Consider the following 26,542-nt stretch of genomic DNA (forward strand, 5'->3'; position numbering starts at 1 on the left):
TGCCAGTTCTTAGCTGTGCTCATGGATATATCAGGCTGCTAATCTGACCTTTGGGATATTTGCTTTTTGAGACAAGCATCTGCAGAGAGTTGGGAAAATAAAATGTCGTCAGAGTGAAGCAGGTGTCCTTGAAGAATGTGCATAACCCTCCCTTATCCTTATCCCTTACCAAAGCATTGTCAAACATCATAATTTTTTTAATTATTTCCCCCTCCCAGTATTAGTATCTCTGTGGTTAATTTCTGAATCAAAACTTTATATGTATGCGTAAGCCACTTTTATTCTTTCTTCTTTTTTAAACTAGCAACATGCTCTTTGTTCTACATTCCTCCAACCCTTGCTCCAGGCAAAAAAGAATAACTGATTTTGCTGATGTCCCTCAGCCTTGTTTCTGTGCTGGTAGATTCTGTCCTCCTGAATGATTACTAGTAAATTGCTCTGATTTTATCTGCAGCTAAGCCACTACTCTTATCTGATGCTACTTTAAAGCATGCTTAGTTTCATACATAGATGGGCTTTCATCTACATCCTGTAGGAACATTTGACCACATCTATAGCATAGATCAAAGTGAATGTTCTTGTCTGAAGAAAAACTAAGGGTTTACAAAGTTTAAAAAAAAAAAAGTCAAATGTTTTATATCTGTGGACCCCAGTAAAATGACCACAAATATTAGTTACAGGAGTTTATTGCCTGTCAATTCCATGTAATTTTTCTGCTCTTTAAACCTTTTACTCAGCTAATTTAAGGAACATAAGTTTGCTGGACTAACACTTTCCTAGGTGTAGGTGTTCAGGCAAAACCAGGACTAAATGGGAAACTACATGCAGGATATCAAACAGAGAATGGGATTCTGTAGGTGTGCATGGAATTACACTGAAATTGGACTGATGGAGGCCCCTGTGAGGATATTCTGCTGTCATTGCCTTGTGCTTTTTGAATTTTCCAGAGCTTGCAGGTCTTTTGATCAACCTCCTTGCTGCCATATAATTGTTAAAGGAGTATTAATAACAACAGAAATATTTCAACCATCTGCATTTTAAAAAGGGATGAATCAGCAGAGATCATAAGGAACTGATAACAGAGTCTTAGCCTGGTAGGTCATGCAGTTCAAGACTTGAAAATTCCCATTAAAAATCTTTATGTTAAAACTCTCTCTACTGTAAATTGATGAAATCTACAGTTGATCTGCCTCATGACAGTTCTATTAAAGGATTGTGCTATATATATTTCTGAAGAAAGCTTCAGGAGCGGTGCAAAAATTATTTCTTTTACTTGAATGGTTTTTCCAGGAAGGTACAGAAGGCCTTCGAGTGGCCGATGGCTACGTGAGGAAGCTCCCAGGCGGAGATGCCCGAACCGCCTGTGCTTGTGGGAATTGTGCCTGTACTATCATTTTCTTCATCAACCATAAAATACAGTTTTAAATTATTAATTCCAGTCTGCTGTAAATTTTACTTTACTGGATTTTTTTTTTTTTTTTGGTAGAAGGTTATGTTAAAAGTTCAGTGTCAGAATTTCTAGTAAAACCCTACAGCGTTGATTTTAATTCCCAGATCAATGAAAACATAGGCTGGTGTCACTGTAGTGAACCTCTCTAATTAGGAGCATAGGATTTGCCATTGCAGATCAGGCTGATCGTTTACTGAGTCTATGAGCATCCTGCCTCCAGCAGTGTGCACACCAGCTGGCTTTGATGGAAGTAGCATCCCCCTTCCTCCTTCTCCAGCAAGGCATAAGGTCAGTGGGAAATGAAGAAGCAGAATTTTCCTCTTATATCGTTCAGAGGATCATTCTTCATCCCAAAGACAGTGAACTGGTAACTGGGGTCTTGGCTAGCATGTCTGTAAATGGGCTTTAGGGATAAAAATACTGAATTTTTTTTTTTTTTTAAATATATACTGCTAAACTAAACTTAGGTACAGAGGGTGACTCTTTTCCATTAGGGGGAGTATTTTTTAAATTACTCATAAATATACGAGTCCATTTGGTTGAAAAGATCTTTATGATGTAGACTGTACTAGAGAAAGGGGAACTAAAGTTTTTGCTATAACATCTGTACTCTGGAACTTTTTTGCTATATTCCCTTAGGCTGCATCATAGCTGGGGATGCTGCCCTTCTCTGCCCCTTTAAGTTTGATCTGGTGCCAAGTGTGTAGCTTCAACTATTACCAGTTGTCTTCTATCTAATTGGCATATAGATCATGATAGAGAAAGCACTCCCAACCCTTTAAATGGAAGCAGGAGGAACTAAGCTGGAAGCAGGGTCAGCATTGACAATTTAATTTAATTTTGAAAGTTATCAATCAGTAGAAGATTCAGTTAGATTCGTATCTGTGAAACAGATGGCCAACTGCAGAACCATTAGATTAGGTTTGTTATGTTTGTGGAAATTAATTCAGCACTTTATTTTTTTTGTTTGGGAAAAATAAAGAAAGAACAACTTGTATTATTTGGTAAGTGCTTAGCAGGAACAATTTATAAAGATGACCTTATTTCCTGTAAAACATGGCAAACCCCTGGTGATCCCAGATTATGCAGAAAGCTTTTTGCTGTAGCCTGATTTCTGGGCTATGTAGGAATATAGTGAATAACAAAACAAAACCAAAAATGCTGCCACCTGTGCATAAACGGGTTTTAATATTTTCAAATGCAAGAAATTTATCTCAAGATCTCATTAGCAAAACGTAGAACCAGACACCTGTGTGGGCTGCATCCTCCCATCTGTATGTTGATGCAAATATATATGAGTATCTTCCTTTTTCCCTTCTGAAAAGTGAGGATGAGTTTTAAAAATGCTGGAGATCTAGCACTTGTTCAGGTTTTTAAAAAGTATCTGAAGTTTTCTGAAAAATCAGTTTTTTATTTTGATGGCTACATGGAAGTTGAGCTCCTGTGATAATCTGGATCTAATGGGATGCTGGACCCTAAGAGATTCTTAGTCTTTTTGTGCATCTTTGGGATGGAGTCTTTGCCACACAAATTAATGCTCAGCTGTCACAAAGCATTTATCACTATCTTAAAAATGCAGCTTAAAATAAAAACAGGTCTTTCAAAAGTAGGTCACACCTAAGATTTGTCTAGCCAACTGTCCCATTTCTGACAGTGCCCAAGAGCAGGAGGAACATTTAGAAGAGCATTAGAAATAGAAGCATGGGTAGAACATACAAAACCCTTTTGGAAAGATAGTTGGCTCCTTCTCATTCTTACTCTTGTCATCAATAAACTTTAGAAATAATGGAATTAACATGTAATTCTTTAACTACCAACTTCAGAACAGCATTCCTGTTCAGAAGAGTTAAATGTGTGCTAAATGATTGAGAATTGAATACGTTGAAGCAATCATGTGGTCAAGTCCTTTCTCGAGTTTGGTTCTTGTTTCCTCCTTCTTTTGTTCCTTCCATCTCCAGATTTTGCGTTGATCTTGCTTGGCAGATAAAGAGAGGAATAAATTGCTGGCCTTCATGACTCAGTTGCAGTGATTTCTCATCCATGTGTTGGTTGCAAGTTGCTTTATGTCCTTCCAAGTGTTAGTGAGCACTGCTTCTTGCCAGCTTCTGGCAGCTTCAGAGACACTGCTGCTTGTGAAAAATCTTGGACACTGAACTAAATTACATTTTACAGAGTGAGAAAGGTAGTGCAGATGACTTCATGTTTTTTGAGTGGCACTAGACATTCTGTTCATGGGAGAGGAGAGTTATTTGGCTGGTGACGTCAGTGTTGATATGGACTGAACCTACCCAGCCCCTGGTTTTGAAGTCTCATTTTTGTCCATCAAGCACTAAGCAGACCCAAAGGGGAATGTTGGCTGGACCTTCTTGGCTAGAAGAGGGCTAGGATTTGGTCTCTCAGGCAAGATCAAGGCCAATTTCTGTAATTCCCTAATCCCCACAGCAAACTGATTTTGTTAAAAATTAGGAAAAACTTTTGCAACGTTTCTGGCCTCAGTATTTGGACCAGATAACTTTCATCTTCATACATTGCTAGAAGTTGAAAGGGTTTAGTATCACGTGCCTTAGAAACCAATTGTACTTTCACTTGGAGTTGCTTCACAGCTGTGAATCTTGTTTTGATTAATTAATTCTCTAAGCAATCAAGAAAAAATGGAATAGAGGAGTGAGTTTGTGCTTTAAATGCTACATGGCAAATTGGGTTCCATTTCTAGCCCTATTGAGATTATATTCCAAGATTATCTCTTGGAATCTTTTCCTTACCCTTTGTTTCTCAGAGTCCAGTCCAGCAGTGATAGTTCATCTGTTTTGATCCCTCCTGTGGCCATGGCTTTCTGCCCAGAGGAGATGATACCGCAAACATACAGATTTGTGACCCCAGGTGAAAAATACCAATGAAATTACAGCAGCTGTTTGGAACAGTCTCTCACACCTCTTCCAAATAGAGAAAATGAGCCTGTCTTCATTAGAAAAGTTTAGAAGACTTTTTTTTTTTTACTGTCACGGGCCAAGTGTGCCAAGACTTCATCAAGTTCTGGGAACTGAGCACTGGATTAGCTTACAGCAGGAACTCTATTCAAGTTTGTAGCAGCCTGAAGTTAGATTTTTCTCCCATCTTCAGTGCTCAAGGGTTTTGGGGGAACACTGCAAGCTTCCCCCGTTCTCACATTGCATCGGGTGCCTGTCTGCATTTAGCGGGGCTGTTGCTCAGAGCACAGTCCTGAGCACATCAGAGGCCCAGCACTCAGAGCTGTTTGGGTAAACTTCCAACTCCATCAAAGCCCCGTTAGCGTTCCACCTCCCCAAAACAAACACACCCCTCAGCCGCAGTGAGTGGGCTTTGCTGGGGGGAGAGCTCCTGTGGAGACAGCGTGGCTCCCCAGCTGTTTGCTTTTCATGGAGCAGTTTAAAGAGCAGCTTAGATTTTTGCTCTGGCAGAAGTGTGCCTTTTGAAAAATCAACAGCTAAAATGTCAGACATCCATCCTTCAGCTTAGCAAGAGGGGAGGTGAAGCAGTCGTTGCTTCTCACCTTGGCAACACTGGCTGTGTTATTTTTCTTAATACACAAAATTCCAGCCAAGCATTGTACAAGTGCCAGTGCTCTGTGTTTTTAAGGAATACCAGCAGCGAGGTCAGACTATGGGATTAGGGCTGACTTGCACATGGTGGGGTCCTGCCAGAGGGCAGGCAGCACTTGCTGTACCAGGTTACGTGTGTCCACTCCAGGTCCAGTTCAGCCTGGTGCTTTTTAGCTTGCATTTGTGATAGATAAAACCTTCAAACATTGGTTGATATTGTGAATGCTCCGAAGTTCAAAAAATATATCTGGACTTTGGATTTCCATTCAGAGAGTAAATTTCCACTGACACTGTGAGCATTTAGGTGAAGGGGGTTGTCTCTATAATAAGTAGAAAGTCTTCTGATTGTGTAACCCCACCCTCCCCAAAACAACAACAAAACTAAACAATCAAAACCCCAACAATTTCCTTAATAATTGTCTTTTAATGCTTACAGTGTCTAACACAAAAGACCTGCCAAACTTTATGCTTGCTGTGAATGGCTTCATTATTCAAGAGTGTGTTTATAAAATATATTGATCCTGTTTGAAACTGATGTCAAACATTGAAACTCCCTGTTACAGACAGTAGTAAGAGAAGGGAGCGTTGGGGGTGTAAGGGAAGAGCTGCAGAAGGGGTAGGAATTGTAAAATGTGACAGTGGAAGAAATCTGAGCACTGTGCATGTGTGACTTCAGCTAAAATTAACCACCCAAGCTTCACGTGCTGGCATATATATAATCTTTTAACTATAGACGCCTTGAGAAGGAAGAACAAGCTGGACTCGATCAGTATACGTTCACCTTATATGTGCCAATAAGTAGTATGACCTTCCAGGTCCCTGTTCGTGGGAGAAGTAAATTTTCCTGTGACCATTATAAAACAGTAAGCAGCTCTTGGCTCCTCGATCATGGCAGCGGTGCTGTTGAACAGTAACTATATGCAGCCTTAGAAGTGATTTTTTTAATTTATTTATTTTTCCCTTTCTTCTGCAGCTTCTTAAGATTTTCTGTGGTTTTCCTTCGGAGTAGATATGTATCACCTTTTCAGATAAGCCCTTTTCTGTCACTATTTGTGTGTGGTAGTAGATGTACATGGGTTTATTTCGTGCAGGAGAACTGTCATATTTGAAAATGATTAGCTGTGCACTTTAGGTTACTTTTTAGAAAACACTGGAAAAAAAAATAGTACATTTGCTTATTTTCTTCTCTGAGGTAAATTACAGTTTGTTGGCATGACATCAAATCGGTTGTTTCGCTGTGGCTGAATATGACTTGGAATGGGTTTTGCCGATCAGCTCAGCAAACTAAACTGTTTCTCTTTGGGATATGCGAAGGAATTGATGCAGGTGTGAATGTAATCTCATTTCTATTCAGGACGTAATGTTTTCTGCAAGGGGGAATAAGAGAGTGACCACCTGCTTGGCGTGGTGTGTGGCTCCAGCTTGCCAGGGATTTGTATATGGGAGACGTGGATAATGGGAGCATTGAGTCGAGTGTGCTGGATGCCGGCACAGACACCGTCCTTGCTTCACCTTCTAGCTGGTGCTTGGTGAGAAGTATTTACCCCTCTGTGTAGGCAGCACCTGTCAGTAATGGGGTTCAGAAACTGTACAATTGGGGGGAAAAATAAAGAAAATATCTCTTTTCTCCTCTTTTATATTGAATATAGTAAAATATTCAGTAAGGCAAGAAGGGTACCAGCTGGGCAATTGAAAGCATGTTGCTTGTTTAATATTTACCAAAGATTTGCTCTGAAACTCAGAGAGAGCAGTGCCTGCCCTGAAATGTGGATAGTCCCCGGCTCTATTCCTGGGAAAGGCAGCAAACATGCTAAAATTGACACATATGCTTGGCTCTGTGTGCTATGAGGCAGCCCATTGCTTTTGAATAGTAGTCATATGCATGAGAATAGCCCTCCTCAGTCGGGAATAAGGCTTTAAGGAGAGAAAAATGAGTAGTCCCAGTGGTGTTTAAATTACCCATTTATCTGTGTAACTTCGAAAGGGTAATTAATGTACATAAATGTCCAGTAAAATGTAATATTCAGCAGAATACCTCCCACCAACTGGGTAATAATTCAAGCAGTTCCAGCCAACACTTGCACATCTGAGAGAATAAATCATTTAGTTTAGTTCCCGTAAGAAATTTAAAAAAAGAAGCAGTTACCTCTGTCTCCCCAGAAAAGTGGGAACCAAGTGGGAACTTCAGTTGGTTACAGCTGCAGTCTCAGTAGTTGATGATAACTCAAAGGTTCCAACACTTTAGGTAATTGAGAGTATTTTACTGGCATCATATGAGATACTAATTTAGTAGTGTATATATGTGTATGTGACAGCTATTTTTAGAGGATTGCAAATCCTAGAACGACAGACTGGTGTGGGTTGGAAGGGACCTTAAAGACCATCTCGTTCTAATGACGCACCTTCCCCTAGACCAGTCTGCTCAAAGCCCAATCTGACCTGACCTGCTGTATGGATTTCTTCCAGGAAGGTCACTTTTCTGTCTCAACTGCCTACTGGAAGGAGTCCACCTGCAGTTCAGCCCATCATCACCTCAGACTTGAAGTTTCTGGTGATTTCCTCCCTTTTTTTAGCTGGTATTGATGCCAAGGTACTGGTAGGATGGAGTAGACTAATCTCCAGTCTCCCATCCTGGCTTTCCGGATGTTTCCAGTGTCTCAGAGCAGAGAGGAGAAGCTATTCACTGCCTTACCTCATGTGTCCACCTCTCCCTCTGAGCTAGGATCACTGGGGACTCATAGGCATTCGTAAGGACAGTGGATTCTTGCTTCATATCCTTCATGTCCACATACCCTTGGCTATATCCTTAAAGAAAAGGAGTAGACAGAACTCCTTCCTCAAAGCCCACTAGTGCCCTTATTTTATCACAGAGAGATGTGGGCACATCATCTATCTTATGTCCTGCTTTTTAAGCCCTTTGGTTTTTTGTCTTGCAAGAACTTACATTGAGGAAAAAAACCCATGCAATAGTCTTTTGGATAGCAATGCAAAGCTTCATTCATTCTAGAAGAGTCAACACTAACCTTTTACTGGGATTTGTGTCATGGTACAGATGTACAGATGTGGATTTCTACAGGATTTAAGAAACGTGGGGGCCACACATTGTAAGACCTGAAAAGGGTTCTGTGACAAATGCTGTAAAACTTGGGGTTTCACTTTTTTTTTTTACCATGTGCTTCTTCATTGTCCTTTTGCCAGTAACTCATCAATATACCAGCCATATTATTGTCAGGGACATAATCTCTATGCACTTTCAAAATAGCCTTTATCCATACTGTGCCCCCTTGGAGCCAGAGGTGCCTCAGAGGGATTGAGGTTTTCAGCTAAACCTTTGGCTTTAGCTATTTAGCTCTGGGCTTTACAGTGTGATATCTGTTAATGAGATCATTGTGTTGGACCGTAGCATGGATCAGCATGAGACTGCAATCAGTGTTACCAGTCAGAAATTGGGATTTCGTGACTCTACATGTGTAAGCCCTGTTACATGGGGCAGCATCTGATGGGCTTCTGCCCCCATGACATTGTCACAACTGCAGGCATTCCCATTAGTATCATCTCAATATGTTGTGTCTATTTTTAGGGTTTGGAGTGTTTTGTTTTTTTCGCTCCCTGTGAACTTCAGTGGGCAGAGTGATTTGGTTAGCAGCAACATGGGCATTGCATTGTAGTGGGTGTTCTGGAATGGGAGTTCGTCAATATGGCTAACCCTGCTATTCAGTCATGGAAAAAGCCTTGCTCTGCTCTAATTATGCTACATGATGTCAAAAAGATATTCTTCAGCTGTTACCAAGTTCACGAGAGCCTGATTCATGATAATTATTGGAAGAAAACAATTGCAGTCTGATTAGTAAGGAACTGACATGGTAAAGAGAAGGAAAGAAAGGTTTGAAAATTTACTTGGGCGTTTATTATAATTAGATTTGTGTGTGTGTGTGGAAATGAGTAACAAGAAAAAGATTCAGGCATATTTTCTACTTAGTTGCGTAGAAAAGAGACATTCTTTTCAAGTAGATTCATATGAACCCTTTCCTTTTCATGAGCGTAATTCAGAATACCAATGCAGAGGCAAAAATATTGGGTAGTTCTTGCCTTCCCATGTAGGACTGCATTCCATTTAAAGGAGACTCTTGAGTACATGATAATACCTGACACCCTAACCTAACTGCAGCCCCATGGATATACTGGGTCTCCTCTAATGTCTCTAAAGGATTTTCCTGGATTCATTACTCTCGTGAGTTATCCATGCTCTGTATCCTGGGTATGACTGGCTATGGAAACAGAGGTATATAGTCTTACAGATGCTGTGTTTGGCCTTACCTACCAGCAGATCAAGAAGAACCACCCAGGGATCAGTCTGCTGCCTCCAAATGGTATATGAAGAGAGGAATACTGTGGTTTGAGATGCCAACTTCAGGCCATTATAGCTGGCCAGGCAAGCTCTAGTTTATTTGGCTTTCTGCTTGATTTTTTTTTCCAAGGCTAAGAAAACATGTATGAATTATTTTAAAGTGGACAGAAGCTTCAGAGTTTTTGCTTTTTGCTAGTCAGCTTTGTTCCTCGGCCTTCCCTGAGTGCTTAGTGGGGGCTCTGTGGGCTTGAACAAACAACCAGTTCTGCAAAAGGCACCTTTTGTACTGGTTCGGTGTTCAGATACAGGGCAGGTGGTCTGAGGTGAGCTTGGCTGTGGTGGATGTGCTCTCTCAGTGCAGCCAGAAATGTTACATGAGGCTTGAAGTGCCAGGAAATTTCAGGGATCTCCTAACTGGAAAGCAAAATCTCTCTCTTATCTGAAACCTGCTTTAAAACAAGCAGGTATGAAGCTAAGGAAAGAGAAGCAAGGAGAAACCCAACTGAATTTCAAAATTCTTCAAACTTATTGATGGAAGACAGCGTTCAGGTCTTCTTCTTTACAGACAGCTTTCAAAAGCTTTTGAATTTGGATTTTTTTTGTTTGTTTGTTTAAAACCGTACTACTTTTTTCACTAGTTTTTTAGCTCTGACTCATAATGTACTGAATATTTCCAAAATCAATGCTTAACTGTAACATTCTTAATTCAAATCTGATGGATTGAAGGGAAAAGAAAGAAGTCTTTCACGTTTGTTTTTGTTCCCAGATAATTGGATTCCTAAGAGAGAAAAAAAGCTACCAAACAGCTGAGTCCACCTTTAAAAAAAGCTAGAACTTAATTCCAAGTTAAACATTAAACTGACTTGGACACAAAGACCTGCTTATAGTGATTAATGCCCAAATCATGATGTTCACTTGATTTTTGTAACTAAAATAATGAAGCTGCTTTCAGTGATTTTCATACTGTGTAAAATCACTGAAAAGTTTTAAAAGCCCATACTGGTGTATATAATAAGGCAATATCTCTTGGATCAAATATTTCATATCACAAGATTTTTATGTTTTTTAATTAGACAACTGTTCAGGTAATTTTCATGTGAATATTCAAATGTGATTTTTGTAGCTCATTTGCTGAAAATACCTGAGGAACGCTCAGAATTCATGTGCAGCGATAGGAAAATGGAAAGTTTCTCAGCAGTGATTTCCTACTTCTTTTATTATTGTTTTCCCATTTATTTGCCTGGTTTTGAACATTTGAAAACACTGTGTGCTTTGAAACATATTTTATGTGTCTAGAAATAGCAACCATTGTATTTATATTTTTTTCACTTGTTTGTATGGAAAAGGAAAAGAAACATTAGGAATCGTATTTGTGTAGTACATTACAAAGACTTGCAACAAACAGGTTTTGAAAACATCCTGGAAAGTTTCCATGATTAGCGTAATATATGCTGTAAAAATCAGCAGTGACCTCAAAGAGCTATTGCAATAAACCTGGATAGAGCTTGTAAACATATAGCCCAGTCAGTTAAAAAACAGTAATAATTTGCATGTTAATGCATGTTGCAAAATAATGTTGTATAATAACACTTTTAAGAGAAGGACAGATTTACTATGTCTGTATTTTCCTGCAAAAGGCTTTTCTAATCAACTAGTGGAGTGAAATAATATTCCACACCCTTAAATACCCCAGAAACAAATATTTCCTCTGTACTGGTGTGCATTTAATGGAATATTTTATAATAAACGTAAAAGTTCTACTTGTAGTTCAGATATCAAACACAGACTGACTTCAGCACCAAAGTGGGGTTTACAAGAATAATTTACCATTAGAGGGAGTTTCTTTGTGTTATCATAGACAGTGAATCAGGCAAGTGGGTATTTGGTTTCTTTCAGGCTGTCTCCTTTACCAGGAGCATTTAAGGGAGTTAGGGATTTCTTCGATGCAGCGTTTATTTACGGGGTATGAATCTAAGTTCTGATGTTCCTGGATGCAATAGGAATTAGGGCAGTAAAGACAAGTAGGGGATAGCAGTTTTGCAATGCCAGCCATACATTCTCACGTTGTTATTTGACCTAAAAATCAATCCTAACCAGCTCTCAAGGTCTTGCCGTTGCTGTGATTTCAAGGCTCTGCCAGGAGGGGTCTGCTCCTGTTTTAACTCTGGGTCTGATCCAAGGATTTGTCTGACTGCGTGATGATCTGCATCATGGGAATGATCCAGGATGGAACTGATGCATCAAAGTATAATCTTAAATTTGCTGGAAGTCATTCTGTGTTAAATTAGGACATTCATTGCAGCTCTCTCATTAAAGGAAACGTGGTTATTGTGTTTGATAAGTTGCTTGTCAGCTAAATTGCCGGAACGGTGTAGGGGTGTGTGTGGACCTTGCACTTGCAAAGTAAGTAGTTTCCAACGTGTTTCCTTGTATGTCTTTACTTGTAGATAAGAAAGCTAAAACCATGTGGCAGAAAAGTAGGTTAAGTCAATCCTAGTTCCTTGAAGTCATTGGATCTTTTAAAGTATCTTCCTGTTATGGAAAATGTTTTCTTGTAAAAGGGGCTAAGGAACACAATGTCTCATTTGTGCAGTGAGGGTTTCTTGCCCCTTTTCTTTTATTGGTCAGCTGGGGAATTCACTCATGTACTCAGCCTTTATTTCATTAAGGTGTCTTTCAGCCCTGTTTTTATCAGAGGTGTTCCATTGTGTTTTTCTGTTTAAGTCCATGATGCTGTTGGCATTGAAATGCGCATCCCGCTGCTCTGAAGAGGAAAGTAAAGGATGAATGGTGGAAAAGAGGGACATATGTTTCAGATGTTAAGTGATTTGTTCATGGCTGCTACCAGTAGTGTTTCACAGGTTTTAAAAAAAAAACAAAAAACAAACACAAAACACAAATGAAGACTTTATAACCAAAAACTCTGGTCAAAATCTCTGCTGTTCATTTTATCGTATTAACATTGAATCAGAAAGAGGAGTGTGAAATTACAATTCTTTATTATATCCAGGTTCCTCCATCTCATGACAAATACTTCACCCTTAGTTTTGGCAGTTGGCTTTTAACTCCCATGAAGAAGAACATGACCATCACATTGAAAAAGCAAGGCTTAAGATGCTCCTGAAGTTAGTAGCTGTGGCTGTGCTCAGCCATATCAGTCAGTAATTTAGGGGATCTGCATTAATCAGCTCTGGGGCCGCCAGCACAAGAAGGATGTGGACCTACTGGAGTGAGTGCAAGAGGAGGTCCATGAAAGGTGATCAGAGAGCTGGAGCACCTCTCCTAAAGTTGGGGTTGTTCTGGAGAGGGATTTTGGACAAGGGCCTGGAGTGATAGGATAAGGGGGAATGGCTTTGAACTGAAAAGAGGGCAAGTTAAATTAGAAATAGGGAAGAAATTCTTTCCTGTGAGGGTGGTGAGGCCCTGGCACAGGTTGCCCAGAGAAGCTGTGGCTGCCCCATCCCTGGAAGTGTTCAAGGTGAGGTTGGATGGGACTTGGAGCAACCTGACTTAGTGGAAGGTGCCCCCCCCCCCCCCCCCATAGCAGGGAGTTGGAACTTGGATGATCTTTAAGATCCCTTCTAACCCAAGCCATTCTGTGATTCGGTGATATGGAGAGTTGCACAGCTCAGGAGTGGCATGATGGAAGGGGAGTGACTGTGAACCCATGTTTTGTTTCAGCAGTGTTTTGCCAGCAGACAGAATCTGATTGTAGTAGCCATCATTTCCATCTGCTTCCTTAAAGGCTTGGGATAGAACTCTTCAAAGCCTAGTGATCACAGACCTGAGGGTTCAGGCCCTTTTCCTTGTGCTCTTTTGTTTCCATCAGTAGTAGTAAAGGAAAACAGTAGTTCCTGGGCAGTGCACAGGGAGGGCTTTCCCTGGGCTTCTGGGGACTGAATACTGTTATGTGGACATTTCCCTCCAGGCCAGTGACTCACACACTGCTGTGAGACATGTGTCATCAGCATAGTGGTTTATAGGGTCTCTGGAATGTTGGGATAGGTCATGCTCTAAGAAAGCACATTGTATCTACACCTGCTTACTGATAGATCAAATTGGGATGAATGTATTTCTTCAGAGTAGGGGTGAACCTTAATATTTAGGTATTTGAAAGGTAAAATGCTGATATTTAATTGTGTTTACCTTGTTTCTTTGGAATGTAAGTAGGTCACATAAAAAAGTCTTAAATTTTAAATTTTGTCCTATATGAAGAACAGGAAACATTACTCAATTCATAAGCGGAAATTCCTAATCAAGTGATTTAGCTTCTTTTCGTTAACGTAGCATGAAAAGTTTTATAAGTTTCCTGGTGATCTTGAATAAATTGTGCTACCATGTGATGAGCAATACTTAGTGCAAATTAGAGAGCTTTTTCACTGCTTTGTGTGCTTAATTTTCAGATAATACATTTTGAAATAAATCCCAACAGTTAGAAGTTTACATAAGAGATTAAAAGCAATTTAATAGGCCTGTTCAACCTATGAGATGGAATTTATTAGAACTGGTGGATTTTTAGGGCCTTGAAAGGTTTCTTTGGTAATATTAACAAAGGAGTTTCCTCACGATGAAATTGCTATATAGCTAATATATTCTAGGAGTGTTTTTGGGGAAAAAAAAAACTTCCTCAATATCAGCTATCAAGAAAAAATGTCAAAGGGAAGATGCAAAAAACACTTGGGTGGAAATTGAAATGTCACTGCAGCTGTTGAATATTTCGTTGACCTCCTGATGATCCATTCAAGCTGTAACACATTCAGGAGTTTCCCATCATCTTCCATGAGCTTTGATGTCAGATTGCTGAATAGGAATATCCATACTACAGTGAGCTGAACACTTGATCTGCACAATGCCTTGAATTTTAATGCTGTTGTCTTGTCTCAAAGAGGAAAAAAAGCAGTGATGTTATATCAGCCTTTTGCATACTGAGAGAAACAAAGAACTCTCATTTTTAAGGTTGTGTTATGAGTAATAGTTTATTTTTGTTTATCTTTCTCCTAACAGATTTATACAGATTGGGCTAATCATTATCTGGCAAAATCTGGTCACAAGAGATTGATAAAGGATTTACAGCAAGATGTGACTGATGGAGTCCTGTTAGCTGAAATAATCCAGGTTGTAGGTGAGTGACTTTGTGTTTGTACCAGGTATCCAGCAGCTCGCTCAGACAATCACTGTGTTTATCTTCTACATAAACAGTGTTGGGGGGAAATCGATCCAACTACATGGATGTAGATAATGTAGATAATTTTCCTACAGAGACTTTGCTAATTAATTTGAAAAAGGCGTGTCTTAAAGTATAGTGGAAAAATATTGGATGTTGATGATAAGATCTCCTGACACAGCAATATTACTCCACATGGCTGAATGTTAAAAAAACAACTCATGAGGGTTTTTTTTTTCTGCTAGGATGCTGTTAGCCTTCACTATCTCTATTTCTAATACCTTTTGGGTACTGGCCTGAATATAATTCCCAATGATACAGGCCTCCTGTGTTGAACCTCCTGTCTCCAACTGGAACTGGAAAATCCATGTATGCAGCTGAGAAAGGAGAAGGAGCACAACTTTTACATGACAGAAAAAGAAATCTTTCCTGACTAGTTTTCAGATGAGGAAGATCATTTATCATTAGGAGGAATCTCAGCTGCACACTCAGTTGTCTAAAGTTCTCTTAGTTTGCACTAATGTTTGTAGATAATGAAAGTTCCAGGCCATTTTCTCCATGTAAAGCTACATATTGTCCCTCTTCCCGTGGGCCTGGATCCTTCATTAATTCCTTCAGAGGCTCATCTGTCTGGTACTTAGGATGCAACAAAACACATGCATGGGCCAATGGAGATGGATGGAATCAGAAAGCCTGCTAATGGGAATTAGGACAACTATTGTTAGGAGCAAACTAACAGATTTGAGATGCAAATTAAGAAGCCAGCAGTGAACTAACCCATCAGAGCATGCATATTTATGTGTGGTTGAGATTCTGTAAATGAGGTAGTTCCTTGATTTAAGGTACAAATCCACAAGCCCTGGTCTGGGATGACATTGGGAAGCATCTTCTAGTGACTTCACTGGAACATGTTAAAAGGACTTTTTCTCTGTGTGGAGCAACGTTATATCTCAGTAGCATTGTAGACCTGCCATGCAGGTACAGAGGTATAAACAGGCCATAAACCATGACTGGGCGTTGACAGGTATTCTCTGTGAACAGTGCTTCATCCTATGTCTGTTTCCTTTCATAGGAGAGAAACCCAGGAGCAGTTAGGTGTTGACTGCTTTCATGCCTATCTGGCTCCCCTGCCTTAACACTGTTGTGGGAAACTTCTGCATGAGAACACCTGTGCAAGACTGCAACCATCAGAATGTGAACTTGGTTCTACCAAATGTAGCTGTTCGAGTATTGACTTGTGAAAACTCTTATGAAATTCAAATTATTCCCTCTAAAATACACAGAAACAATTATTCTTTTGATAACCTTTGCTTTTTTTTTTTTCCCCTGGTCATTTTAAGAGCTGCCTTTTGGCTAATATTTAAGATAAGGTCTGCAAGGTGTCAGAAGTTAAAGTACGAGAGGAAGGATTTCTTTTTCACAGAATGTTTTCCCATATGAAAGAAAGGTCATATTTAAACATTCTCAGTTTAATCCTCGGAATTATCAGTGAAGAAAAGTAATTTGTTTCTGCTGTGTATGGCCTTACGCAGCTGCATCTCATTGTCACAAAGATGGAGAGAACTTTCACACCCAGAAGCAGCTTTATCTGTAGCCTGGAAAATCCAAGCTTTTTTTCTAACTGTATAGTAGGAAAGCCTCTATATGTAGTGCAGGAGGGTTTTGGTTTTTTTTTTGTATTAGGGTGTGCTATGTGTAAAAGCAGCCAAGAAGATCCTTCCTCCTTTTTGTATGTGCTTCGAGTATCTGGAGATTATCCAAAGTTGTTGAAATTAATTCAGGTTTAGTTATTAGTGATACAGTTTTTCTTGAGTCATCATCTGAGATTTATGTCACAGATGTAAGAAGAAGACTATGAGAGTTAATGGTTACATAAAGACAATGATGGCAGTCCTTTGTGCTTGCCTTTCTGAAGTGAAATAGCTGCATTTAGGAAAAAGGAACTTTAAAATTGATAGCAACTAGGTTGTTCTTTTACCAAAGCATCCAAATGAGGGGCAAATCTATAAAGAGGTGAAACCAAACATCATTGCATTTGACTTCAGAGATAATCTTCAAAACTGCTAACGATAATACAGAAGCATGATGACAGTTTTTTTCTAATTTGCAAGTCAATTAAATGCATTCCCAGCATTCTGGGTTATTTCAGTTTAAAATTCATGAGTCTATAAAAGAATGTGTAAGTAATATATGCCTTAGTAATACCATATAAACATAGTAGCTGTATTTAAATTCATGAATGCAGATATACTGGGTCTGACCTGGGTTATTAGAGGAATATCTGTATGCTTGTCCCAAACAAGAGAAAGCTCATTCACAAGTTCATTAGTTTCCTTTCAAGGAATAATTATGCATGGTGCCAATTTATAGGAATATAACTATAAATTTTTCAAACTATTATAAATGTAGTTGGTGGAGATATTGCATGATGCTGAACTGAGAGATTGTAAATATTCCAAGATGGGTGCACAGGACTTGGAAAATGGGATTTAACAAGTTTGTCTTTGTTTCTGAATGACCAAATCCCAGATGGAATTCCTGAAAGCAATGTATGCTCTTGGTGTGTAAGGGCTGATAGACCACTCTGGGGACCATACAGTGAATTTAGTTGCAGCCTTTTTCAGATTGGCATAAATTCTTAAAGGCATTGGTGTGGGATAAAGGTGTACTGTGACATGGATGTGTTAAAAAGGACCTACCATGCAAGAGTGAAGTTGTGTTACTACCTTGTTTGTCATTGCTATGACTGCTTTTGGACTACGGTGCGAAATTTGATCCTCTTAGCTGAAGAAAGCCATGAAATGAGATGGAGTTCTGTCTGCTGTCCTGGGAATATATGGGAGTGGTAGAAAATATAGGTTTTAATATATGAATCAAATGGGATGTGAACGCCTGTCTTTATTACAGTGAAAGAAATGTGGGAAACTGAACTTTGGGAAGCTGAACTTTGGTTATAACTGGTTCTTCAGATTAGCCCTGAAATAATTTCAGGGTTTAAACCTGAAAGGTAAAACTGAGCAAATGAAGACTCTGAGGCAAACATTCACCTCCTCAGGGATTTCATTGTTTGACTTGTGTCTTTAAAGGTGGAAACTGTATTTTTCTGCAGATAGGGTTGCATGTAAACCATGACCAAGAAGCTTGAAAAGTTCTTTCATGATTTGTGCTTTAAAAAAAGAAAAATAATAAAATTCTTAATTAGGGATCATAAATTTCCTATCTGGATTTAAAACCTATATTCACCCTACAAGCAAACCAATTAACATGCAAGCATATATATATATATATATATGTATGTATGTATGTATGTATGTATGTAGTGCTCAGTTTTCCACGCAGCAGTGATTCAGCTTCCAGAGTTTAAATCTGTTTTGTAGTTTAAAAGAATTCCCTGTCACTGTATAAGATGTTGTCGGACCAGTTGGCTTCTGCCCGCAGCTGTCTCTGGGGGCATGACCCACTAGGAAACTCCAGCTGCTTTTTTCTTTTTGGTGGCTCTCAGTGTTTCACATATTCACTTTGACTGGACAACTACAGTCCGAAACCCCTTTATTTAACTGGTAGCAAGTACTCTGGAAATCACTGGAATAAATGTCCTTGCTTTAGTTTTTTTGCTTTATTACCTCTTTTTTGCTTTTCAGCAAATGAAAAGATTGAAGACATCAATGGCTGCCCAAAAAATAGGTCTCAAATGGTAAGTAATAAAATGGTCTGTTGTTTGTGTGTGCATGGTTGAATGATAGTGTGTGACTTTGAGACTTTTAATAACAATTTTTAATTAATTTTTCACAGTAGTGAGACCAAAGGTATAATCTGCAGAACATTAATATGGCAGTTTTTGCCCCGTTGAATTAGGCCCTATAATTTGTCACATATTTACAATCAAGATTATTCTTACATTGCTCTTTTATATTTTTGAAATATTACAGGAATGTATTATATTTTTGAAATATAAACAGGAATGTATAAACATAAAACTTTGTTCCTCTATATAGACAGTAGTATTGAGAAAGAAGAATTAGGTATTTATAGTTGGATTAAGAGTTCCTGTATCCTTTGAAATGAAACAAAATTAGTGATCAATATGCACTAAATAAAAAAAATTCTAATAGTGAAATTAAAGATGCAACTTGTTGACAGATAGGAAGTTAGTTTGAGTCTTACTTGTATCTAATATTCAAAATTGGAGAGCCAAAAATTAATGCAGGAAAATGAAAAGCATATGGTACCTCAGGAGTATGTCTGCTGTGAGTATTGCTGAAGCCTAAAGTTTTAGGCAGAACACAAATAATAAGAAACTGATTTTTTACATGCATCCTAGGAGTTCAGCATTTAAAATTCACCGTACTGTAAAGAAGATTATTTCCTTTTGTGTTTTGAGAAAAAAGTTATTTTACAACATAAATTCTAAAATCTCCAAATGCTTACTTTGGGACACTTGGATATCCATTCTATGTGTAAAGCTTCTAATGCCTTTTGTTTTTATAACTCTGTTCCCAACTAGCTCCACAACTGCATTGTGAGCACAACCACTCACATAGTTAAATGAAATATTAAAGATTTAAGGAGAGTTTGTCATCTTAAGTCAAAATGACACTTAATTCTGCTCTTCTGTTTTGGCTTTTTGTTGTTTCTTGGAAGTTATCAATCTTGTTTAAACCATGGAACGACTGCTCTGTAAAAGGAAAGCCATCAAAAAGATTTATCATTGCTACTTCTTACTGCTTTGAAGAGGTTGGTTGCTATTCTTGCTGTAGCCACAGCAGCTGTCTAGAGTATAAATAATGAGGAAATTTTGACAATTACTGTAATTTAATGTTCCAGAAGTGTGTCATAAGAACTGAATTTCATTCAGGACTGGAGTCTATAAACAATCCCAGGATGTTGCTGATAAGTCACTTGAAGTCCTTATTGTCAATGAAGAAAGAATGTTTTTCTGTTGGATAGTGGGATGCATGCAGTGGGTTGCTTGTGGAATCCGGATCAGGTTATAACCAGAGGCATGCAGGGGGCATGTGCTGGGTCAGGAATGTTGAAGATTGCTGGGAAGAGATGTTTGCTCTGCACTGTCTCCTCTGAAGTTATTCCACTTGTTCAGTCAGGAGAGTGCAGTGGGTGGGACTGGGTCCTCATGAGATATAGTCATAGCAAGGCATCCCCAGCGGTTTTCCCTATGTGAGAAAAATGAGAATTTTGCTTATGGCTTGCTTTTATTAAGTGCACATGCTTACGGAGCTCTTTATCATCTTACAGTAAAGACACTGTTGTTGCCCAGAGAAGCTGTGGCTGCCCCATTGCTGGAAGTGTTCAAGGCCAGGTTGGATGGGGCTTGGAGCAACCTGGTCTGGTGGAAGGTGTCCCTGTCCATGGTGGTGGGAGATGGAACTAGGTGATCTTTAAGGTCCCTCCCAACCTATATCATTCTATCATTCCATGATTCTGTTCTGATTCTGCTGAGGCAAGAACCTTTGGCAGGTCTCTTGTGTTCTAGGACAAATACTTGTATAGATACAGCAGCCTTCATCCTTGGCCTTTCAGTGCCTTTTCCTCTTAATATGGCTTACAAGGTCCTGTAGAGTGTGAGAACTGGTGTTTGTGTCTGATAAGTGTGGTTCAGAGAGGTAACACAGGGAAGGCCACCTAGTCAATTCAGACACTCAACCAGGCGATGACCAGTCTAATTTTTTCAAATCAATCTTTCAGTTATAAGTCTCCATATCCATACTGTAGTACCTGTAAGGTGAGCACCACAGATGGGCAGATTTGGGGGGTAAAAAAAAAAAGGTATCATAAATGAAGATTTAACTTTGCTAATTATATAGAAATCCAGCAGATCTCAGAGGGAAGCCTTCTTCCATGCTGTCTTCCCCTGTGGGCAGTTACCTCATTTATAGGTTCACAGTGCCTTGAGCAGACACTGGTGAGCTGAGCTGTGAAGGATCAGCTCACACCCAGCCAGGTGTATCAGCTTAGAAAGGTGGACTAAGTCTGTGTCTTCCATGTTAAAGGAGGTGTGGGAAAAAAAAGTGCATTCGCTTCCATGTGGCACAGTCCTTAAGGTGGTGATGCCAAGCCTTAGTGAGCTCACCACAGAGCCAGATCCGGCCTCCTTGCCTTGTTCCCATTGCTACAGTGTTGGAGAGCATCATACAAATTGGCCCAAACTGAGCAGTAGAGACAGCTTGGGTCTGTCAGGCTCAAAGCCAGTGCTAATAAGCCTTGTCAGGTTAAGTTTAGTACTGCAGAACCATGTGGGACTATCAGTGCTTATCAGCCTAGTCCCAATGCCAAAAATGACATGACAGGGACCCCACTGGCTCCATGAAAAATCACTTAGGTGAGAACCTATCCTCCCATCATCATCTTGTCTGGGTTGTTCTGCTGAGGGGAGGATCCGTCTTCCTTTGCTCCAGATAAGAGTTGGCTGGCTTTTGTATAATCTATTATAGACTATTCTATAGCTTGTCCTCTGCATAAGATCCATTTTAGGTTTTTTTTTTCCCAAACCTCTATATTTCTGTACTCTAGATAATTGTCTAAACAAAAGCCTGTAATTTTGATGATTAGTTCCAGCTGGATGCAGAAAATACTGTGGGTAATAGAGGATGTAGTTGCATGGAACATAGGCTCAGGGACCAAGACGATTTGGAGACCATTTAAAAACCATTTGGGTTTTTAGAATAAAACCCCAGAAAATGTTGGCATGGTTCTTCATAACTGGGTGAAGGACAGTACAACAAGACCAGTTTTCTCTCCTTCATACTTCACTTAGGTCAATAAACCTGAGTAGGGCTATTTGCTAGTATTGTTTGGTTATAGAAAAACAGAGATATTTTTCTTTTTTTAATTTCTTTTAATTTGCCTCTTGTTTAGGGGGTGATATTAGAGCTCAACACTTAGCATCTTGCAGATTATGGACTATATAGGAGGTACCGGTTACTACCTCACCTTCTAGGTACTATAGACTATTATTGACATGGGTACCTTTGCAAGTGCTGAATGTTACCTGTTGTCAAAGGGCTCGTATCACTTACATTTATAAAATGATAAAGTAAACAAAAAATAGAGTGCACGAGTTGTCTCTGCTGTTTGTTATATATGAAGTCTGACTGTAATGGCAACCTTTAGAAGTCTTGCTCTAAAGGGGCTGTGTTCTGTCTGTGAGGAAATATGTTGTGTAAAATGCTCACAGGTTTTGAAGGAAGTTCCACCGAGGTATTTTAGCGTGGTGTGACAGCTGAGCATTTTATCACCTGTGTAATATAGCACAGCCAGGAGGGAGAGAGAGAGAGATGGTTATGTTACCTATTACATGCAAGTGACAAATCCTAACACATGAGATATAGCTTAGATGGTACAAGAAAAGGCAAAGGACAGGATGTTTGAAAGAACAGAGAATTAAATTGGAGAGCGAGATGAAGGAAAGAGAATAGAAGGGACTGGGGAGAGAGACGACTAAAGGAAGTATGGGAAGAGACAAATGAGAAAATAATTATTTTTTTTCAAGGTTGAAAATAAAATTAAAAATAACAGGTGGTGATACTATAGAAGAACTAAAACATTAGATGTGAAAGTCTGAGAAAGTGATGGTGTGTTACCCATGTTACTGAAGCCTGAAGGAGTGGAGTGGTAGCAAAGCTGTCGGTGCTTAAAGGAAGAGGATTAGGGAATCTGTAGGGTGGATACACCAAACTTTCATCTCTCCGTGCTAAGTCTGGGGAAGTTGTGGGACACCCAAGACAAGAATTTGGAGCAACAGAAAGGCACGTAGGTTTAACAAACACCACAGCACCTCCTATAAATAGATGAGGAAATTACTGTGGTTCTCATGTGGTTTGTATTTGGGCCTTATTATTTCTCAGGATCACTTTGTGTGTATATAAGTATCTATTCTCACATAACAAAAGGGAGGGGTTGTTTTTTCATGTGTTGACAGGAAGTTTTTCAAGAGTCATCTCTCTCTGGTGCAGATATCAAACTGTAGCAATAAAGTAATACTGCTCACTCTTCTTTTTGTCTTGCAAACAAAGAATCTTGTACTGCAGGATGGGTCAGAGCCAGCCTTTCTTTCCAAGGACTCTATGGAAGTCAAGATGAAGGCTGTGTTTTCAGTACAATAACTCCATTTTCAAGGAGGCTTTACTTCCAGTGATGGGAATTTGACTATTATTCTGAAAATGATCTGTTTTGTAATGTATGTGACACCCAAAGAACAGTTTGTATGGAAATTCTCCAGCCTGGTGGAACCCTGTTTTGAATCAAGCAGTGCTAGGAATCGTAATTCAGTTGTTGGAGCTAGGTATCCACTTCACTTCTTGTATCCACTTCCTTCTTCGGTGTGACCCTTGCCAGCTTCATGAATCATTTTTTTGAATTGGCAAAGGAGGAGGAGATGTTGAAATGTTCATTACTATTTGTGTGTATGGCACATGCTATCCATATTTCTGTGTTCTTTTTTTCAAAGAACACTTAATGAATTGATGTAATGAATGTGAGCATGACAGGTGACAAACTTGCAGGGGAGAGCTGGGTTCCCATTAACGAGTTGGTTGGTGGGAATAATATGAGCTGAAATCATCTGCATCACCCGGGCAGCTATCTATGTGTGTAATATTCACAAAGTGAGTGAGCCTGCTGTGTTATGTACAAATAACTAAAAACAGCTACTGTATTTAAAAAAAAAAAATTCTTAGTTGCTTGTGTTTTTCTTATGGAAAATAACCCTGTGTCTGCTCTTTGAGAGCAGGTATCTGCTTTAACCTGCTCCTCTGAATGCTTTGAGCAATTTGTACACCCAGTGTTGTCCAAATGTTGCCATAACTAAGTGCAGTAAATCTGCCAGGCTGTTGCTCCAGGCCCCCCACTCTGAGTTGGTGGGGCTGCAGTTGGGTCCCAGGGCCAAGGAGGGCTCTGCTGCCGGGGCATGTGCTGCTAATTCAGGAGAGCAGCTCTGCTGGAAGATCAAAAACATCACAAGCATACTTTTCCTCTGCAAATTCCTAGCGTAGGATTTTTGGAATGATATCCCAGGGGTTAAATATAGCCATGTATTTTCAAGTAATCCTACTCCAAGGTTGAGCAAATGTAGTAAAGGGAACTTTCCCATCTTCTGGTGAGCCTTCCCCCACTTTGCTGGGGGAGTTTGTAACTTACTGGCAGCATATGTTTAGAAATTTTAATCTGGTTTAATGTTACTATGGTAACAAATGGGTGTCTTTTGGCCCTAAAGGGTGGTATAGTTCCTCACAGCTGAAGGTTAGCTGAAGGGGAAGACATCCCCCAGAGCTGTGCCAGCCTGGCCAGTGACAGACACTAGCTTAACTTCTGCGACTGTGGGTGAAGGGACGTGGTCAAATACCAAGTTTAGGAACGCTGAAAGCTTTTTCTCTAAGCTTCTTGGGTTTCTCTTGGTCATGTATGATCATGTGTTGTAATGTGGACAAAAATGATTTACTACAGAGGTGATCTGACAGGTTACTTGTACTTAGCTGTCCTTCTGCCTCAACTTATATAATGACTCTTACTCCAAGATAAGATTGGTTTGATTGTCTCTCTTTTTTTTCCTCAGGTATCCAGACTGCTGTTATGCTGCCATGCTTACTCTTTGTGCACTGTCATCAGTGAGACAGGCATGGTCAGATGAGAGTTGCAGTCTAAATAAAACCACAAGCCCCCCCACTCACCTTCACCACCATCCTACATGGAATAACAGGATAAATAGAGCTAGACTGGATTGGGAAAGGCCGATACTTACGTCTCCCTGTTCTGTTCATGGGATGGGTGTAAAGGGTACCTCTGGAAACATTGCTGCTGACAGTGTTATGTCATTCCATAAGGGATCACCTTCCTGGTCTCTAAGGAGGTACTCTTAATTCTTTATCCTATACAGTGATGCAAGAACTTGCACATCATCCACCTCTGAAACAGTGTGAGGTTCAATAAACAGTGACAAAGTAATTTTTACAGGAAAAAATGGAATATGTGTGCTCTAACTATAAAGATAGAATTAGATTCTATTTGATCATTTATTTCACTGTTAAATAGCATTTTGAGTACCTGTGGTTCTACCCCTTGTATGGACTAAATACCTGAAACAGCAAATGCATTGAGGGGCCAGGGTCATTCCACATATGTACATGGAGATCTCTATAGCTTTCACTTATATATTTACACCTACACAAAAGTCTAGAAGCATAATTATTTTTTGCCATGCCTATTATTGATGTAAAATTATTACATAAATATACCTTTTATGCAATACTTTGCAAACACAGCTTCTTGCTATGCTTTGCATAAATGGGGAAAACTGGGAAATCATGGATGAGAATCTTCTCTAACTAAGGAGAGAAGGTGAGGTTGACTTGAAGACAGGTGGAAGTAAAAATTCTTTTATTATTCTCCTTCAACTTGGTGATATAAGAGTTAAAGCTGTTTATATGGAAATTTCTTCTGATGCCTGGGTGTTTCTTTTTACAGGAGATGTAGTGATAAGCTCTTCACTCTGGAATATCTGAAACAGGTCATAGCTGTTACAAAGCATTATACAGCCCAGAGAAGTAAACATTTTGTCTGTCTTGTTGCAAATCTTTGATTTCCAGCCATTGCTTATACACTGCTACCGTGTGATAATGATTATTTTAATTAGGTGCTCCGTGAAGGTATTACAGATCCAGAAAATGTTATTCCTTTGCTCTTCCGTAGAACTGCTTTTATATATTTAAGCAGCCTTGTGCTTGTTTTAAGCAGTTATGCAGGAGAATTTCAGTAGAAGATGTTATCCAGGATCCAAGTGCAAGGAAGGAGGGGGCACATATGTGTTAGTGCCCTTCCAGCCACTGGAGTAAATCCGTTGGGAACAGGTGAAGCCGTGACCCTGAGGCGTCGAGACACAAGTATGTGTGTCAGCCAGGCGGAGAGGGAACGCTGCGCTGGGAACGGGCTGTGGCTGGAGCTCCCTTCCCAGGGATCTTTTTAGAAATTAACAGCTGTCAATGGGTGCATTGCAGGAGGCTCTTTCTACATGAGTTTCATTAAATTCTGGATTCCTGCTGCAAACTCAAGTTAGTGATATACAGAGCCTTCAGTACTTGAGCTGGTGCTTGAGGGTATAAAACAGTGTGCAAAATCCTGAGCCTACTGCAGGGAGTGGTTTTAGTGTCAGTCCTTCCTTTTAAGCATTTATGCACTTTGAAAAACATTGGTTTATGTAGAAGTCAAGGGTGTTTTGGAAAGACAACTGTCTTTACTAGGTATCAATGTTATTTTACATTTAGTCATAGAATGATAGAATGGTTTGGGTTGGAAGGAACCTTAAAGCCCATCTAGTTCCAATCCCCCTGCCATGGGCAGGGTCACCTTTCACTAGACCAGGTTTCTCCAAGCGCCATCCAACCTGGCCCTAAACACTTCCAGGGATGGAGCATCCACAGCTTTTCTGGACAATCTGTGCCAGTGCCTCACCACCTATTTCTTCCTTATTTCTAATCTAAACCTGCCCACTGTCAGTTTAAAGCCATTCTCCCTTTTCCCAGTTGCACAACACATAACTTCCAGATAGAAAAGGATCTTCCATGAGCAGCCAGGGAAGGTGGAAATAATGCTGTTCTCCTTATTATGGGTTTACTGAGCACAGCCATGGCTTCTCCCCATCTTTTCCTGTTTTCAGTTACACATAAGGAGAGATTTACTGCCAATAATGTGTGCTAAAATCTAGTCAAGTGTCTCTCGACACCAGGAAAGAGTTTCATCTATATCCTAAATTAATGGTTCTCCAGAGGCAGGATTCTTTGTTGATACTTGTTTTGCAAAGTTGAGCTTGTTGTTGCTTAACTAATCATAATTTAGAACATCTCAAGATTTCAAATTACTTACAAATTATCCACTTCACCTTTTCAAGTATATTTAAGGCCTGATGCTGAAGAGCTAATCCAAAAATAATTTTTCCAGGGATATTCTTCAAAAAAATGACTCTTTAGTTTTGTTTTTCCCCATAGGAAAGTTTT

The 26,542-nt window shown here is 39.6% G+C and overlaps 1 protein-coding gene across 9 annotated transcripts in view; it reads left to right on the forward strand.

The window, feature by feature from the left end:
• NAV2 (neuron navigator 2) overlaps positions 1-26,542 on the forward strand; it is a 391,388-nt gene that overhangs the window by 221,417 nt on the left and 143,429 nt on the right. For all 9 annotated transcript variants that reach the window (XM_039385983.1, XM_027732440.2, XM_039385979.1 and 6 more), the window contains 2 exons: positions 14,381-14,498; positions 18,182-18,234. In XM_039385983.1, the coding sequence (XP_039241917.1) occupies positions 14,381-14,498; positions 18,182-18,234 (171 nt within the window). The remainder of the gene's footprint in view (positions 1-14,380; positions 14,499-18,181; positions 18,235-26,542) is intronic.

The sequence above is a fragment of the Pipra filicauda genome, unplaced genomic scaffold (genome assembly GCF_003945595.2).
Source record: "Pipra filicauda isolate LSUMZ 115617 unplaced genomic scaffold, ASM394559v2 scaffold45_size4122338_pilon, whole genome shotgun sequence".
Lineage (NCBI taxonomy): Eukaryota > Metazoa > Chordata > Aves > Passeriformes > Pipridae > Pipra > Pipra filicauda.